Here is a 17,969-nt window from a genome sequence, read left to right on the forward strand (position 1 = left end):
ATAAAACATAGATTCCATCATACCCTTCACTAACAACACACACTTCAACCCACCTCAAAAGCCTACACAAAGATCTTCATAACTTCCGCACCCTAACCCCATTTTCAAAACTGTTTCGAGTCAAGAATAGAAAAAATTAATCCGGACAAAAACGCATTTCACGCTAACAGCCAAAAAAGCCTCCAAAATTAGCCTCAAAATTAACTTTAAATACGAGCAAAATATCAAGGCACAAAAAAGAAATAAATGCAAGAACATGTGAAGCAAAGCGTCAAAAATTGACCGCCCAAGTCATTTTCAGCGCCCAGGGCTGGGCGCCGAAATTTCTGACGCCCCAGCCTGGGCGTTGAAACTCTCTGCCTGACAAAAATTTTCTTTTCAGAAGTGCTCGTCATTTTATCCGCACACAACGGAAAAATAACGAACACTTGGGGGGTACAGTACGTATCCAAATAGGCTTACCAAGAATATAGCCATACAAATTAGTCGAATTTCGAATTTCATATTTTACGCGACTTATGGCAAAAAAAAACGGCAGATGAAAATAATGATAATACTTCACTCATTTGACCGATTAAGTAATATGCTTCCACCTCAGGGCATATCTACCGAAATCCGGCATACTAGAACTTATTCTAAAGCTAGAACTACGCGCGACCTGATTCTGACAAGATACGTAGGCAATCCTTACCAAGGATTCGGTCCAATAAAAAAAATACAAATATTCTTTGTGCAAAAAGTGTTAAACATATAAAATACATAAAAAAGAGGAGAAACAAAAATAAATGAAAATGAAAAATAAAAATAAAAATACGCCTTTATTGAGAAATAATAAGAAGGAAAACAAAGTGCTAGGAATAAAAACAAACACAACTGAAATAAATAGAGGGCACCTACACCCTAGCAAGAACTACACTACTCTAGTTCTTCCGGATCATCAAATAAAGTCTTGTAGAGGGCAATGTTCGCAGGATCCACCCCCACAGTCTTCTGCGCTGCCCCAATATCAATTTCCATAAGAACCGGCTCCTGGACACTAACTTCCAAAGATGCCAAGGCTTCAGAAACATTCTCAGTTATAGCCCGCTCAGCCTCAAGGGCACAGACAATGGTGGGAGAAGGATTATTATCATCAACTAGACTAGCCACTATTTCTACAGGCGGCTGAGCCTTCCTAACCCATACATTGTTCCGGCGACGATCTCCGCGAGAGCTTGCATTTCTTTTAACAACAGCAGGCCCCTTCATGTTAGGCATCTTTTTAGGCCTAAAACTGGAACGGGGAGGAACTTCCTTTCGCTTTCGATCAGGACGAGCTTTCACAGTCTTAATACTATAGGTACGAGATTTGGCAGAATCAGGACCCTCATACTTAACACGAATACGAGGTATCAAAAGCTCAGCCGGCTCCCCATTACGAGCCTCGGCCCTCACATCTTTATCATCGGAGCTCATCCACAAATTGTAGTTTTCAGAAAGACCCACAAAGCCATTTGTAGCTACGGCCCAACGCGGGAGACCATCATAATACTTAGCCCACGCTAGAACCCGTGTTTGTGAAAAGGCCGCTACCTTAGGTGGTACCGTATCAGAAAAGGGGATAGTCTGACTTAAACCATATTGACGCATGACTCGGTAAGGGCAAATATAAATGGGACGAGATAGCCCCAACAAAGAAACATAAACCGATACATCAGAACCCCCTGTCATAGTAGTCAAACCCCACCATGGTACCACCCACTTAATAGAACAAATGCCATAAGTAAAAAAGGAGGTCCATTCGAACTCGTCCTGGCCTTGGTGCAAGTATTTTCGGTTACCAAAGGCTATAGGGCGATAATGGTTAGGATCGGTAGGAGCTTCCAAAAGTCTAAGCCGTTCCGCAAGCCAAATCTGCAAAAACAGGTACGATCGAATCAAAAGAATGAAAAGAAAAAAAAATGGTCCCTGGGGCGCAGTTTCAACGCCCAGGACCAGGCGCCGAAAACTCCAGCGCCCAGCCCTGGGCGCTGAAACTCAGCCCCATGCAAAAGAAATATATGCAAAAGAAATATATGCAAAAGGGGTGTATGCGTGCGCAAAGAAGAAAATCGATTACCTGCAGCAATAGGGGGCTTCCCTTAAAATGTTCAGATTTGGCATCCTTCTTCAGCTCATCCGCACTCAGCAAAGTCTCGGCAACAACCAACGGCATAATAGAATAGCAACTTTCCATCTGGCTAATCAAGGGGATCAACCTTATGTCACCAAACTCACCATTGTTATTCGACAGCAAATAATGATTCAACAAGCAAAATACAAGGGCTCGGATATTCAATTTCTTTCGGTCATATTCTTACTAGGCCTAAAATGATGTTTTACAAGTTTTGCCAAGTTAACCTTGTCATCTACAACAATTTCGGCAAACGTGTTATCATCTAGTCCTAGGAAAGCCCTTATGGTTGTTTTACCCTCTTTAATAGTGCCAGGAGTAACAGGAGTAACATTAATAGGATAACCAAGGATCGCAGCAAATTCATCGGGCAAAGGACATATTTCGTTGCCCCAAAAGGCAAAAACATGATGATCGGAGTCCCAAAAGCTTAGGGCAGCATGCAGAAAGTTATAATCAATATTAATTTGTTGTAAGCCTAAAAGTGCCTCTAAGTGGTATTCTTTTAACAAAGCCTTTTCTGTGGGAGTAAGGGCCCGTAGCCAACGCCTAACAGTCCGTTGGAGTGAGAAATTAGGGATCGACATGGCAAAAGCAATGAGTAATTAAAACACAGCAAAAAAGAGGGAAAGAATTTGAGAGTGGTGGAAAATAGGGACGTATCTAGCCCCTATATATAGCTGGACGCACCCAGTGACATCCTGATCCCATTCGGAAACGTGTTAGGAAATCCGAAAGTCAAATATCACCAGGAAAAGACTTTCAGCGCCCACGGCTGGGCGCCGAAATGTTTAACGCCTGGCCTTGGGCGCTGAAAATGCAGCCCAAGGCCCAGATTTCACAAAACGCGGAACAGGAAAGGACTTAAGACCGTGTTGCTAAACACGAGGCCCTATTGCAAGTAGGATCAAGCCCAAAGCACCTTTAGCTCCCAAATAAGGAAAAAAAAATATAACATTAAAACTTGGTCGAAACTTAGACTCGTCTCAGAAAATGCTTATGTACACTTTTCAAAAAACAAGTTAAATATCATGGTCATTCTTCGAAACACCAAAAATGTGTATCGTTAAGTCGTTGGTTTTCCAAATAAAAAATGTTTGTCTGTCAAAGGATTAATCCGGGCCAAGCTAAAACCGGATGTCGCCTGAAAACTAAGTCGCACTCCACGGCTTCGCTAAAGTAGCACACTACTATAAAAGGTCGCTCGCACATACGAGCATGACCCCAAACATGATTACAAGATGCGAAAAACGACCGACGAGCCCCAGTGCTTGGGGGCTCGCGAAAAATAGACTCCAACAAGGAGCGCACGATCAAAATCACATTCCCGGACTGCGCCATACACCATATCATGTTTGGATATCTCAAAAAAAACAACAGGTTCGACCTCATCGAAAGGTCGTCATTGACACTTGTGCACGGTCCTCTGATCGAAGACCAAGTCGAGCCGTAAAGACTAGCTCAAAATCACGAAAGCAGACGGTCGCAAGACAAAGGTCCGTCTGAACACGTTGTCATCCCACGTTCAGGTTACAACTAAATTCGAGCATCCCTCGAAAGAATTCGCTCTTGCAAGAATGAATAAAAAGAAATTCTCAAAAGAAATCACAAAGAACCAAAGAAATAGGAACTTGCCCATCTTCAGTGGGCAAGATCGCGTCACAAACCGCGCGAGTTCCCAAATCGAAAAAACGAATTCAGGGACGTCCACCCTTAGCGGACAGGGCTCGCCCACCTTCAGCGGGCGGGGTCTGCGTCACTAGCCGCGCAGGTCCTCAGTTTTCAAAAAAAGAATCTTCCAAAAACAAAATGAAATAGGCTCGCCATCTTCAGCCGGCGGGGTCTACGGCGCAAACCACGTAGGTCCTTATTTTAAAAAAACACAAAACAAATTTCAAAACAGATTCGTCCACTTCTATCGGACGGGGTGTCCACCCTTAGCGGACAGGTTCGCCGTCTTTAGCTGGTGGGGTCTACGTCACAAGCCGCGTAGGTCCTTATTTTCAAAATTCAAAAACAGATTCGTCCACTTCTATCGGACGGGGTGTCCACCCTTAGCGGACAGGCTCGCCATCTTTAGCCGGCGGGGTCTGCATCACTAACCGTGCAGGTCCTTAGTCGCTGCAGCGATAACTTTTTCTGGTTTTCCCTTTTCCAAAAATTAAAAGGATTGGTTTTCCGTTTTTTCCAAAAAAGAGCGATGTGCTGGATTTTCCTTCGTTTTACGTCCCATAAAAACAAGGGGGTTTTCTCGTTTAGCTAGCCCTGAAAATGAGAATCTTTAAAAACATTTTTACCTCGTGATTGGGCTTGGCCAGACCCAATTACACTTTATAGCTTTGATTTTGAAAACATCTGTAGCTACTCCCAATGACAAAGTGAGGGAGTTTCTACGCACCTTTAGATCCTTCCAATGACAAAGTGAGGAAGTTTCTATACTGCTAGTTGACAAATCCCAATGACACGTGAGGGATATGTCGACATTTCAAGTGATGACCCTTAAGTCAAATGTTATCACTCGGGGGCTCGTGAGACCCTCGCAAAACAGGTCACATACACCATGGCTTGTGTGACGCACTCCGTCTAGTACTTTGACCATCGTCTTACTCCAAGACTCAGTCAAAGTGGGGGCTAACTGTAGACACCTACTTTTGTCCCCATTCCCAAAAGGGAAAGGTTCGATGATGAAAGCGTAAATCTCCACTTGACAACGCATCTCCTATAAAATAAACGAATCTCAATTCCCCTTTTGATTTCACCCGAAACCTGCTATTTATGGAAACCTGCTAAAAATAGTAACTGCCGTAATGGGCAGCTGTTAAAAGTGGCAAGTCATAAAAGATAGAAACCTGTCAGAATTAGGCGTTGCACTCCAACATAAATCCTAAATGAGATAGAAAACTGCGAGAATCCTATTCCTAATATGATTCGGAAATAAGAGTTACGTATTAATTAAAATCCTAACGAGCCTAGAGTTCGTAACGGGCCCAGACGCATTCCGTCATGAAATTGATACGCACTAAAAGACTCGATTAAGTCTCAAACACTACGGATTTCAGGAATCCGAACATGACTAAAAAAACAGCCCAGACCCTATTTTCAACGCCTGGCTCTGGGCGCCGAAATCTTCGGCGCCCAGGCCTTGGCGCTGAAAATACATGGGTACGTGTTTTTTCCTAATTCTTTGTGGATTAGAACTCTGCAATTCTATCTTTCCACGAACTCTTCCCTATAAGTACAGCCACAAATTCGACGTGAAAGGAACACACACAACACACAATTATATTCTGAGTATTGACTCCAACCCTTAGCTTAAGCCTCCCGCTGCGAAATCGTTCACGCGTTCTGTCGCAATCGATCCATAAATCGAACAGAACGTATCCTGTCCCATAATTGAGATTCGTTAAATAAAAAGGAGAAATAGCAAATTCAAAGTGGTTAGTTTCCTGAGAACCGTGACGCACCTCTCAAGGGTGCGTCGTAATGTGCCCCTTCTCGATGATTTAATTGCTTTCCTCGCCCTATTTATGAACTGTTAAACTAACTAAATATGATTGTTCTATCACGCCTAACAAATATAATATTTTCTGGAAATTGTATTATCATGCTAGGTCCCTTAATACTATTTAAATCAGATAATCACGATCGATCTAGTATTATATGTTGCATATTGCTAAAATCAACTCAGATTAGTTTAATAGTTAACGCATGTCCCTTCAATTATTTATGCTGAGCTAGTAAGGATATCCAGGCTCTGGAGTTATCGACGAGCGAAGTACTCCTCTCGGTAGTTACAGTCCCCCGAACCCTCAATCTCTACCTTGCGGGTGTATGTTGAGAGATTCCCACACCAGGGATCACAAGGGAACCTACGGCCGTCGTGGTCAAACATAATTGCACTCCCTTTATGTCACGATAACCGGGTTTTGTCAGTTTTTCTCATTGTTGTTAAAAACTGAATGGCGACTCCTATATTACTAGTCAATTGGGTGTAAACTCACAGGAAATCCAATTACACTTGATTGAATAAAAAGAATCGTCACACCCACGAGGGACGAGGTCACGCATTAGCCTCGTGCTTTTTCGACCCCCTCACAGGATTTTATTGGTAACAGTTTCTCTATCACCTTCCACAAGAAAAGCAATAGCTTGTGAATTAATGAAATCAGGACCCAAGTTCTTTTCCTTTCTAGCTCTTATACTCCTTCTTGGTTCACTAAGTTCACTAGAATCATTACGATGTAACCTCACATTGCTAGAAGAAGGGTTAGAACTTGTTTCAGTTTGTGGAACTTGTTGCAAATACTCATCAACTGTTTTGGAATCACTTCGAAATTCATTCTCAAAGAATTCTACATCTCGAGATTCCACAATGAAATTTTAGTCTAAGTCCAAAAGTCTATACGCCTTAGAGTTTTCAGCATATTCCATAAACACACTTTTCAAAGCCCTTGGACCTGATTTAGTTTCTTAGGATCTGGGACCTTGTAATAAGCTAAGCATCCCCATACCCTAAAATAACTAATATTAGGTTTTCTTCCTCTCCAAATTTCATAAGGAAATAATTCCAGCTTCTTTGAAGGAACTCTATTGTGTACATGGCATGCAGTTAGTAAAGCCTCACCCCATAAATTCGTTGGTAAATTGGAGTTAACAATCATGGCATTTACCATATCAACCAAAACTTAATTTTTCCTTTCTGCTACCCCATTTTGTTGAGGTCTATAAGGTGCACTAACTTGGTGAACAATGCCATTGTCTTCACAAAATGAAGTAAATTCAGTAGGAAAATATTCCCCACCTCTATCACTTCTCAAGATTTTCAGTTTCTTTCCCTTTTGTGTTTCTACCATGGCTTTGTAAACTTGACACATGTCAAATGCTTGATCTTTTGATCTCATTAAATAGACAAAAGTAAATTTAGAACAATCATAAATAAAATTAAGTAATAAAATATCTAATGCCACCTCTAGTTAAAACACTATCTAACTCACAAATATCAGAATGTACAAGCTCTAAAATTTCAGATTGTCTATCAACCTTTGGGAAAGGTTTCCTTTTCATTTTCGCTTGGAAACAAACTTCACACTTATCTTTGTTTTTATTTCTATAAGAAATAATTCTGTTTTTGCATATGAACTTCATTGTTTGATAATTAACATGTCCCAAACAGTTATGCCAAAGATTAAAAGTTGTACATTCTATATTAAAACTGAAATCAAAAGATTGCGCACAAAATAATTAGAACTTTCAAATTTCTTGATACTTAGCTTAAACATGTCATATGATACATCACTACGACAGAAAATGCTTTTAATAGCGCTTAATAAGGCCTTTAACAGCGCTTCTTGAAGCGCTGTTGATGGCTCCGCTATTAAAAGTAAAAGGTACATTTAATAGCGCTTTTCAAAAGCGTTGTCATATGTAATATTAGGATAATTCAAATGTTTCTTTCATAGCACTTTATAAGCGCTATTAAAGAAACGCTATTAAAGGTTTACCGCCAACTTTTAAATTATTTTCTAATAGCGGATGTATATAAAGCGCTGTCAAAGTTATTAATTTTTTTAAAAAATATATATTTCTAATATACCTGAAATTTGTTTTTTTTTTTGCAACAAAAATAACACCATATATTGAAGAATAGTATATAGTTGAAACTTAATTTCCAAACCTCAACTAAAAGAAGTTATGTAATTGTCACCCTAATAAAACCGATTACATAGATATAAAATAAAATTCTAAACATTAAACTACGTAAAATACATTAATTAATAGAGTCTAATGTTTGTTGGTTCCTTCAACATAACCTAGCTATTATACAATTGTTGAACAACATGGCGCACCCATTCGGTTCTTTACTTCGTCAATCTGCTCTTTGTCATAACTTCGAAACTGAGAATCTGAAAAGTAATGTGAAACAATGGGGTTTAAGAATTCATACATATATAGAAGGGGAAAAATCGAAAGAATTAGTATTACCATAAAAAATAAGTGCCATACATGAAGAAAACAAATTGAACTTACATTATAGGAATAGATTATGATGTGATTCTAATTATTTGTGTACTACTACGTAATTATCAAGGTCATTTTTAGGTAATATTTATGCTAGGTACCAAATTATGAAGTCTTCTATAGTTTGAATGCAACCATAGTTGGATTGGCTGTTAGCTGTGCAGACTCACAATCTTTGCCTGTCTACGTTGGCCTTAGTATGTACTACATATATATGTACCTTTTTTTTGGAGGCCTGGTATGTCTTTTATTTCTATATTACAAAACCAATACTTCTTATTAGATTTAAAATATATAATATACATATCGGTCTCCATTAGCCAATATGAAGAAAGGACACAATATGTGAACATTACTTGATATAAAAACAACTTACCCATGCACCACCGGTGTTAACAGGCCCATGATTTGCTGTCATGGTGTAACTCATAAAGTAATAAGGTATCGATATTCCAAGGAAAAGACTCAGCCCCAAAACGTACATATTCCTCATGGAATTATTGTTCGTAAATTGAATGAAGGAAATCCCACTGGCAGCTGCAAGATAGTGACTAGTTACAAGGCATTCATAACATCAAATAGGTAATTAAAAATAATAATATACTTACCAACTATTCCATACAGAACGCAATATATGGCAGCAAATATTGGTAGAGGGATTGATGCAAAGAAGGATTCAAATTTTCCTGAAACAGATATTTCACAGAAGATAATTAAGCTTACAAAGATGAAAATACATGCATACCTAATTTCATTAAAGCTTCGATTGTAGCTGTTACTCCAGAACTGCTCACCAAATATGGAGAAAAGGATCATGAAAGATGTAGACACTTGAACAACTCTCCTACTTCCTACATGTGTCAGTCCAAGAAGCCCAACATTCTCCCTGCAAGAAAAAGTGAAAGTTAAATGTATGAGATATGTAGCAGCTTACTGAGATAAGAAGGTGCTGAAAAAAACCTTAGGGACAACTTCTTGAACCTATCAAAAGTAATAACTTAAAATTGCAGAAATTATATATAAAAACTTAAAAAGCTATCCCACTTAAACAATAACCCTACATAGCTCCAAGTGTGTTGCAGGGTCTTGACTCTTGAGAGGTCTAAATGTACGTAGTACTTACCCTTAACTGTCAACAGTTGAGATAGACGGGAAAAGGAATAATTTCCACTCAACTTAAGGCAGTAGTATAACTATCCTATTACTGTTTTAACTGAAACTGGACAAACTATCTCACAAGAGAAGAAGAATTTCAACAAGGAACTTCATTTACATTATTCTTTCTTGTAGGACTTCTCTTCTATTAGAACACTAAAACACGGTTTTAAAGAGGAACCAATTACTCGACAACACAATGTATTATTCTTGAACCAAGTGATTTCAGAAAAAAAGTATCTGCTATAATAGCTCCCTAAATTTACAAAAATGGGTTGGAAACGCTGCATATACAGGGCACTTACACCGAAGTAGTTGAACCAACAATAGAACCAAATAGACCATCAAGAAGCATGCTTATACCTTGCGTGCCAAAAGAACAGTTAACCTTCCTTACCACATATTACTCCAAGCGGAATAGCCAAACAAATTATTAATATAATCTCAGCCCAAACCTGCCACCCTATACTTCTGCTCAACGTATGACAGGGAGGAGGAGTGGCACCAGATAGGCGGGCAGCTGCATAAAATGTTCCAGTGGTCTGCACCAGAAAACGAATCATTCGAAAAGATGGATCACAAAAACATGCCAATATCCTACTACTTAAATAGAGCTCGTCCACTATTTTACCTAAAAGAGCTTTCAGCAACAAAGTGATTTTATAAATTCATAATACTCAAATCATGAAAACACAAGCAAAGTTATTAATTTTATGCGAACGTGATCAAACCTCTGCTGACGAAACAAGTGCCGCACCCATTATCCCAAACACACTGCCTGCACTGAATAACGGTGTACCCCACTGGAACATTAATTGATTATCGTATAAAATTTAATTAAAGTCAAGCAATGGTTGTTAATTAAGCTCACTTACGTGTTAACGATATGATTTCAAGTAAATCCCCAAGGATGCATTTTTCGGTTCCTATAAATTCAAGAGTAATATTATAATAACAAGAATAATAGATGCTCTTCATTAGTACTGTAGCTTTCGTACACTAACCCTTATTACTACAATTCTATAATTCTAACCTAGATGAAACTATAAGGATTAAAATAAAGTTGTGTGATGACTTGGCAATGCCCACCAATAACTATCATGGTATCACCTACAACAGAAGAGGACAAAAGGGGCAGCAACAGAATCATCCAAACATCTTTAAAAAGCCGTAGCAAACAAGACAGCAGATGCAATAGAGGAGAAAAGGAAGTGGGATGGTAGTGCAACGAGTTTTAGCTATTAATAAGGGAAGAGAGCAATGAGTTTTGGTTGTCTTTTGTGTGAGTAAACAATTGAGACTTGTGACCTAAACTCACTATTTTGGAGAATTGTAGCCTCAAGCTAACTTGTAACCGCACCATTTTGTGTGCTTAATCTTCCATTAATATAAGCAGCAATCTTTCCCCATACTTGTTAATTTTCTTGGCAGATTTGTGATTTCATTACAAGCTGATGCAGTATTAAAAAGACATGATATTTCAGACATATTAAATCATGGCAATATTGCCACTAAATCCCTTAACCCTCAAGTATCAGACTCATCAGAAGCATCAATCTGTTTCAAGTTTCATATTATCACTGCAGTCGAATTAAGAACAATAGTCTCAATTCAGAACCAAGAATCGACTGACTACCATCAACGAGTGCATGGATTTGTTCAATTAAGAAGGTTTTAAGTATGTAAGCACCCGTATCAGAGTAACACAGGTAATATTTTGACAGAATCCGACAGTAGTTCACTCAAGGAACAAATAACGGTGGAAAACCAGTACATCAGATTGATTTGTAGCAAGATCAGTAGATCAATATTTAATCAGCATTCAGAGCAGATCAATATTCACATTAGCATATCAGTTGATCAGTATGCAAGATCAGCAGATCAGTATTCACAGCAGCATATCAGTAGATCAGCAGATTAATATTCACAACAGCATATTAGTAAATCGGTAGTCAGTATTCACAGCAGCATATTAGTGGAATAAATTAGCATAAAAAAGCAGAACACAACAATCACAGCAGAATAAATTAGCATAAACAAGCAGACATATTAGCATAAACAAGTATAACAACACAATCATAACATAACAAATTAGCATAAACTAGCATAACAACACAACCAAAAGAGATCATTACACATAGCACAAAGCAACATATTAGTAGCATTGCAGTAGATCAGTTCGAAGCAGCATATGAGGCGCACATCAGTCAGTTGATTTAAAATGTTATATAGTGCGCCTCACTTCAACTAGGCGCACCGAAGCAAGACCCCTACCGCTTTAGGCTTGGAGCTTTTTTACACATTGCATTTGAGTGATTTGACTAGGCATGTAAGAAAAAATGAATCAACTCTTGACATAGGTGAAAGCGAAGACACCAAATTAACTACTTCCACTGGAGTGGTTTAAGTCCCTACATATTTAGTAATGAAAGAGACAAATACGAACTCACTGAGAAAACACTTCTATTTTCCAAAAATGATCTTTTAATCAATACATTCACCACTTGCTTTAACTTCACAATTTCAGAAATTAATGGAGAAAAAAATTTAACCATGACTAAGTCATATACAGTAGAATATTAACAAGAACAGAAGAATCACCCCTGCAATAAAAAACTACAGTCAATGGCTATTACCACAGGATTTCGTGCTTAGCTGAATACAAATCTAGGTTCACTGCGTTGTACTACCATCCTCCCCAAATTAGTTTCTTTAGAGAGGGATCTAACCTTTAATATTTCTGAAAATAAGATAAAAAAATCTGTTATAATCCTTACCGTCACAGCACAGATAAAACCTTTCTCAAAGTCAGAATGGATAACTCCTGCAGCTTAGCTTACAAGAGTTCTGCAGAGTACTTAGAAATAAGAACTAGGGGGAAATTAACCGAGATATGTAAACTTTACTAGGCATAGCTCACCACCTTGCCCTTTTAATTTATTAAAATGTTCCTTGTCCTTTTAATTTACTAGGCATAGCTCACCACCTCTCCAATTTCTTGATTATGGATTGTGTAACCTGGTATCACTGTTTAATTTGCAGGTTATGAAACATGGATATATTATTTCACAATTTCAGCAAGTCATTTGTTTTGCATTCCATGACAGCAAAATACTCATGGAAACATGTCAAGAAGCAAAGAACCTTTGAGGATTGTAACACTCTTCTACCTTGATTGAGTAAAATCGAATGAAAACAAACCTTTTGTCTGACCATAGATTATTTTTGTATGTGGAAAGAGAGATTTCATTGAACAGGAAAGCAGTGAATAGTTCTTGTTATTTTGCTGGAGGATGAATTTCAATTCTGGGCGAGGAAGAGTTGTTTAGCAACCGCAAAACCCCAAACCCCATCATTAAACCCCAAAACCCATAATTAAACCAACCATAATTGAATCCAAACCTCCTTCCCAACAAAACCAATTCAAGAAAATTAATTAACAATTATCCCAAATTTCATACAAAAATTAAGAACAACATAAATTAACAGAATTTCGCAAATTTTATGGAGATTACCTTGAAAATCGATTTCTCTGTCAGAATAAGCAACGCCGGACAAAGGAAACGCCGTCACCTAAATCTCCACCAACCTTAATCGCCGCCATCTAAATCTCCACCACCCTTAATGGCCGCCGCGTGAAGGATTGTGGTGCTGGTTTCGGCGTCTATTGAGAGTCTTGAGATTTGAGGTTTCTGGTTTGGCAGAGTGAAGAAGTGAGGGAATTAGGCGATTCTTTTTTATTGGTTTTTGTATTTTTTTTTCTTTTTTTTCTTATACTTGTAATAGAGGTTTTTGAAAAAGCCCTATAATAACGATTATAAAATAATGGCGCTCCCGGTTAAATCGCTATAATATGTGCACATGTGACAGCGTTTTTCTTATAAGCGCTATGATATGTTATTTTTAATATTTTTGATAGCAATAGAGGCAAAAACGCTATTAAAAAAACGCTATTAAAAGCCATATTTGTAGTAGTGCATAACCCTTTCCAACAAAGGAACCAGCCTTAGATAGAATAATCTTATCGGACTCTAAAACAGCCTTGAGTCCTTTCTTACATAAAACAAAACCAGAAACCAAATTCGTCCGAATAGAAGGAACATGAAGTACATTAGTAAGAGTAACTTTCTTTCCAGAAGTAAATTGGAACACCACACTTCCTGTTCCAAGAACCTTGTTAGTGTGATGATCTCCCAACAGAATTTCATGCCCATCAACGGCATCAACATAATCCTTAAAAAGCGAGCGATTATTGCAAGCATGGGTGGTAGCACCATAATCATACCACCAATCATCACTTGTAGCAACTGCATCCATATGCAACTCTTAGATCATTCCAATGTGCAAATCAGAAACCATACAAGTAATCTGTTGTCTTTTTGTTCAACAACGTTTGCAACCGCCTTCTCTTCATTACTCTTCTTCTAGGTTTGGTTCTGATTTTGCTCATTCTCCTTCTTAGGATTCCTGCATAAACGTTTGAAGTGTCCTTTCTTTCCACAATTGTAACAAACAATTTCATAAATATCCTTCTTTCCCTTTTTGTTCGGGTTAGAAGAATTAGGATTATTATTTTTCTTTCTCTTACCCTTCTGATTCTTCTGACTGATATAATTTACTTTAGAACTAGAAGCAACATTCAGATCCTTCTCACGAATACGAGTTTCCTCTTTATTTCGTAAGTAAATTCCTCAGAAGTATGCAGCAACTTTTTCCTGTAATCATTCCAGGATTGTGGTAACTTTGCAATAATCCCTCCCACAATCAGTTTCTCATGAATGGTTATCATCAGATCTTTAAACTTAGAAATGAATACCGGAAATTCATGCACTTGATCAAGAATAGAAGTGCCATCAACCATAGAAAATTCAAAGAATTTAAAAGTAATAAACTTATCTGCCCCTTTTTTTTCAGCATCATACTTAAACTCCAGGGATTTCCACATCTCTTTTGCAGACTGAATTGGAGTGTAGAGATCATATAAACGATCAGAGATGGAATTCAGAATATAGCCTCTACACAGCATCTCATCTTCAGTGCGCTTCTTACGATCTGCAACCATCCCTTCGGTGTCCTTGTCTGATGGTTCTAGTTACGGCCCCAACTTCGGATCCAGAACATAGAAAATCTTTAGAGCAGTAAGCAAGAACGAAATCTTCTCTTTCCAACGCAGAAAGTTGGTTCCATCAAAACGATCTAGTTTCATAGTATCATTACCGAACATCTTCATCGTGCTCTCCATAATATTATCCTAAGATTGTTAAATACTATACTTTGAAATATAAAATAAACACGAAAATTTAGAAACTAAATTAGGACGAGTTAATTTAGAAACTAAATTAGGACGAGTTGATTTAGAAACTAAATTAGGACGAGCGTTTTGTCCTTTGGATAATATTAGCCCCCACTATATTGTTGATAGGATTCAAAGCTAACCTACTCCCAGGATTCCCTAATCACGAATAGAATATAGCAAATTAAACCATTCTCCATGAACATGTATTTTGGAAGAAACTAAAATTATGAGAGATGTAAAGAACGTAATTAACATTAACCTAATGCATTGGATTAAATTGGAAAACCAATATGATAGTTACTAAATAACTGCCCTTGGTGTTATCCTATTTAAAATAATTAATTAATTAATGCCGAAATATTAATTAATTAATAACCGCAAAAACAATTAACGTTAAGTATGTCATTAAATGGATCGTGCACGTGCCACGTTCAAAGTTCTAAGTGCTAAGTCTTGATTAATAATACGGATTTTTCATGAAATACCCCTCAATTTTCACGAAATTCACCAAATGCCCCTCAACTTTCATAAATTCACCAAATGCCCCTCACCTTTAATATAATACCCAAACTACCCTTACTAATGACACGCCGTTAGTCCGTCGTTAGCCTACTTTTCTAATTCACCAAATGCCCCTACAATGTAACTTATTTCACCAAATACCCATATTTTAAAATATAATTCACCAAATGCCCAAATGTAAAAATTACCTTTTTAAAGCCCAACGGTTAGTTTTTGGGCATGTGTATGTCGATCGAAAAGATGGAACAGTCCTTGTCGGCTGGTGTTACGGGGAAGGAAATTGATGAAGCAGGTTCTCCGTGCTAATTTGTTGGTGGCGTTTCTGGGTTTTCTCCGGCTAACAATTGTCCATTGGTTGGGGTTGGGGTTTGGTTGGGGTTGGGTTCTCTCTCTCCATTTTTTTAAGACAAGTGAGAGTCTTTTTATTATTAGATGCGAATACAACATTAGTTTACACCATAACTGAGCTTAATCATAGTTTGGGAAAGTTGCTGTCAAAAATCCGTAGCTCTAGCGACAACCACATGTCCATAATAGGACTAGACATCGAAAGACACTACTGTCAAGATGACACCAAACACCAACTTGCTGAAAAAGTTGCCATAGTGAAGCTGTGTTTCTTCGACAATTGCTTGATTATCCAATTGTTGCGGATTAATAAACCTATTTGTTCACTGGCCTAGTTCTTCCAAAGACAAGAGCTTACCTTTGTTGCTTTTAAAATGAACAACTGTCTTAAAGCGTTGAACAGAGATTATGGGATTCAATGCAGGAATGCTTTTGATTTGGGTGAATTGGTTGTAACAGTTAAACAGGATAAAAAACAGACCAATGAAAAGTTCAAAACATTTGGATTGCAATATTTGACGAATCTATTTACACCGGGTAAAGAATTGTTTTTGTACGTGCTTAAAGGTCCTACAGCACCTCTTGGGAGTTGGGGTGCTACTATGGTGTCTTTACAACAAATTGAAGCAGCTACTCGTGATGCTTACTTGTGATGCCTTGTTGCGTATTTCTCTTGTTAATTACTCCATATTTGGGAACTAAACTGCTTCCTCGTGAAATTGTAATCAATCTAGCATTTCTGCTGCTAATAGTTTAAGATGTGTCAGAAATAAAGTGTACTAAAAATATCAGCAACAGATTAAGCATATTCAACACACAAAAAAACATCACTTATCAAACTAGATTAAGCATATTCACCATTCAAAAACATCATAATTATCATATTCACCATTCAAAAATAACTTCATATAGTGACAGATATACTGAAACAATATGTAGTATGGATCAAAAACATCATAATTAAGCATATTCGCCATTGTTTCTTGGATCACACTTGTAGTATACCCTTTGTGGATTGAGTGTTGTATCGGAGCTACGAATGACAAATTTCCTCCCACGATAACAGATTTTATTTGGGACTCTAACATATGTGGACTCATTATGTGTGGATGATGATTTTGAATGATAACTCATGACACAAAATGAGATGAAACTACAACAAAACAATTTGGTGACTAAATAAACACTCAGAACAGGGTTATTTATACTAAAACAATAAGCTACGACTATTTTTCAATCTCAAAAAACTAGCCGTTGGGCTTTAAAAAGGTAATTTTTACATTTGGGCATTTGGTGAATTATATTTTAAAATAGGGGTATTTGGTGAAATAAGTTACATTGTAGGGGCATTTGGTGAATTAGAAAAGTAGGCTAACGGCGGACTAACGGCGCGTCATTAGTAAGGGTAGTTTGGGTATTATATTAAAGGTGAGGGGCATTTGGTGAATTTCTGAAAGTTGAGGGGCATTTGGTGAATTTCGTGAAAATTGAGGGGTATTTCATGAAAAATCCGTTAATAATATATAGCTATATTACCAACCCAATAATAGCAAACCAAGCCCAATGCTCCACTAGGCCCAATAACCCAAGCCATCTCATATTCAATGTATGAGGGACATGAGTATATTTAAAGACAACGTAACCAAAACATCATTTCTCTTCCATGTGGGAGAATACTCCAACTCACACAATTTGAAGACTAATATCTAACATGATCAGTTCAAGCTGAACTACAGCATGAATAGTTTGGACAAAACGCTCACTGAGCTTCACGGTATGCTAAAGACCACTGAAAAGACGCTTAAAAGTGAAAAGCAAGATGTTCTTATGCTGCATGGGGGTAAGTTCAAGAAATCTTGCAAGAAGAGGAATGCTAAGAAAGGTGGCAAGAAAGCCAACCCAACTAAGCAAACTGGCGGCACCAAGTCTGCAAAGAAGAAGGTGAGCCATCCCACTTCTGAATCTGAATGCTTCTACTGTTAGAAGAAGGGGCATTGGAAGAGAGATTGCTTGAAGCTTAAGGAAGATTAGAAGAACGGAATGGTCTTTCTATCTTTAGGTATTTTTGTTATAGACTGTATACTTAGAAATTCAACTTCTTGGGTATTAGACACAGGTTGTGGCTCACACTTCTGTTCCAATTCACAGGGACTAAGAAGAAGTAGAAGGTTAAGCAAGGGTGAAGTCGACCTACGAGTGGGAAATGGAGCAAGGATTGATGCATTAGTCGTTGCCCTCTGGGCTAGTTTTGGAACTAGAAGAGTGTTTCCATGTTCCAAGTCTTACTAAAAACATCATTTCTGTTTCTTTCTTAGATGCTAAGGGATTTAGCTTTTTAATAAAAGACAATAGTTGCTCGTTTTGTTTTAAAGAGATGTTTTATGGATCTGCTAGATTAGTCAATGGACTTTATTTGCTAGATCACGACAAACAAGTTTATAACATAAATACCAAAAGGGCCAAAACGAATGATTCAGA

At 37.8% G+C, this 17,969-nt stretch overlaps 1 protein-coding gene across 1 annotated transcript; it reads right to left on the bottom strand.

Moving 5' to 3' along the window:
* Nucleotides 1-7,915: 7,915 nt before the first annotated feature.
* Nucleotides 7,916-12,929, bottom strand: LOC130471534 (nucleobase-ascorbate transporter 3-like). Its single transcript, XM_056841725.1, has 8 exons — nt 12,915-12,929; nt 10,057-10,128; nt 9,781-9,867; nt 9,105-9,151; nt 8,965-9,056; nt 8,779-8,856; nt 8,547-8,707; nt 7,916-8,055 (listed from the first exon to the last, which is right to left on the bottom strand). Exons 1-8 carry the CDS (start codon nt 12,927-12,929, stop codon nt 8,011-8,013), a joined length of 597 nt encoding a protein of 198 aa, XP_056697703.1. The 3' UTR covers nt 7,916-8,010.
* Nucleotides 12,930-17,969: the final 5,040 nt, after the last annotated feature.

This window comes from Spinacia oleracea, chromosome 4 (genome assembly GCF_020520425.1).
Source record: "Spinacia oleracea cultivar Varoflay chromosome 4, BTI_SOV_V1, whole genome shotgun sequence".
NCBI lineage: Eukaryota > Viridiplantae > Streptophyta > Magnoliopsida > Caryophyllales > Amaranthaceae > Spinacia > Spinacia oleracea.

Coding starts and splice junctions, on each gene's coding strand:
- LOC130471534 (XM_056841725.1), bottom strand. Junction 9,152..9,780: donor GCAGAAGTATAGGGTGGCAG/GTTTGGGCTGAG, acceptor TACTTTTGATAG/GTTCAAGAAGTTGTCCCTAA. Junction 8,857..8,964: donor GATCCTTTTCTCCATATTTG/GTGAGCAGTTCT, acceptor TATCTGTTTCAG/GAAAATTTGAATCCTTCTTT.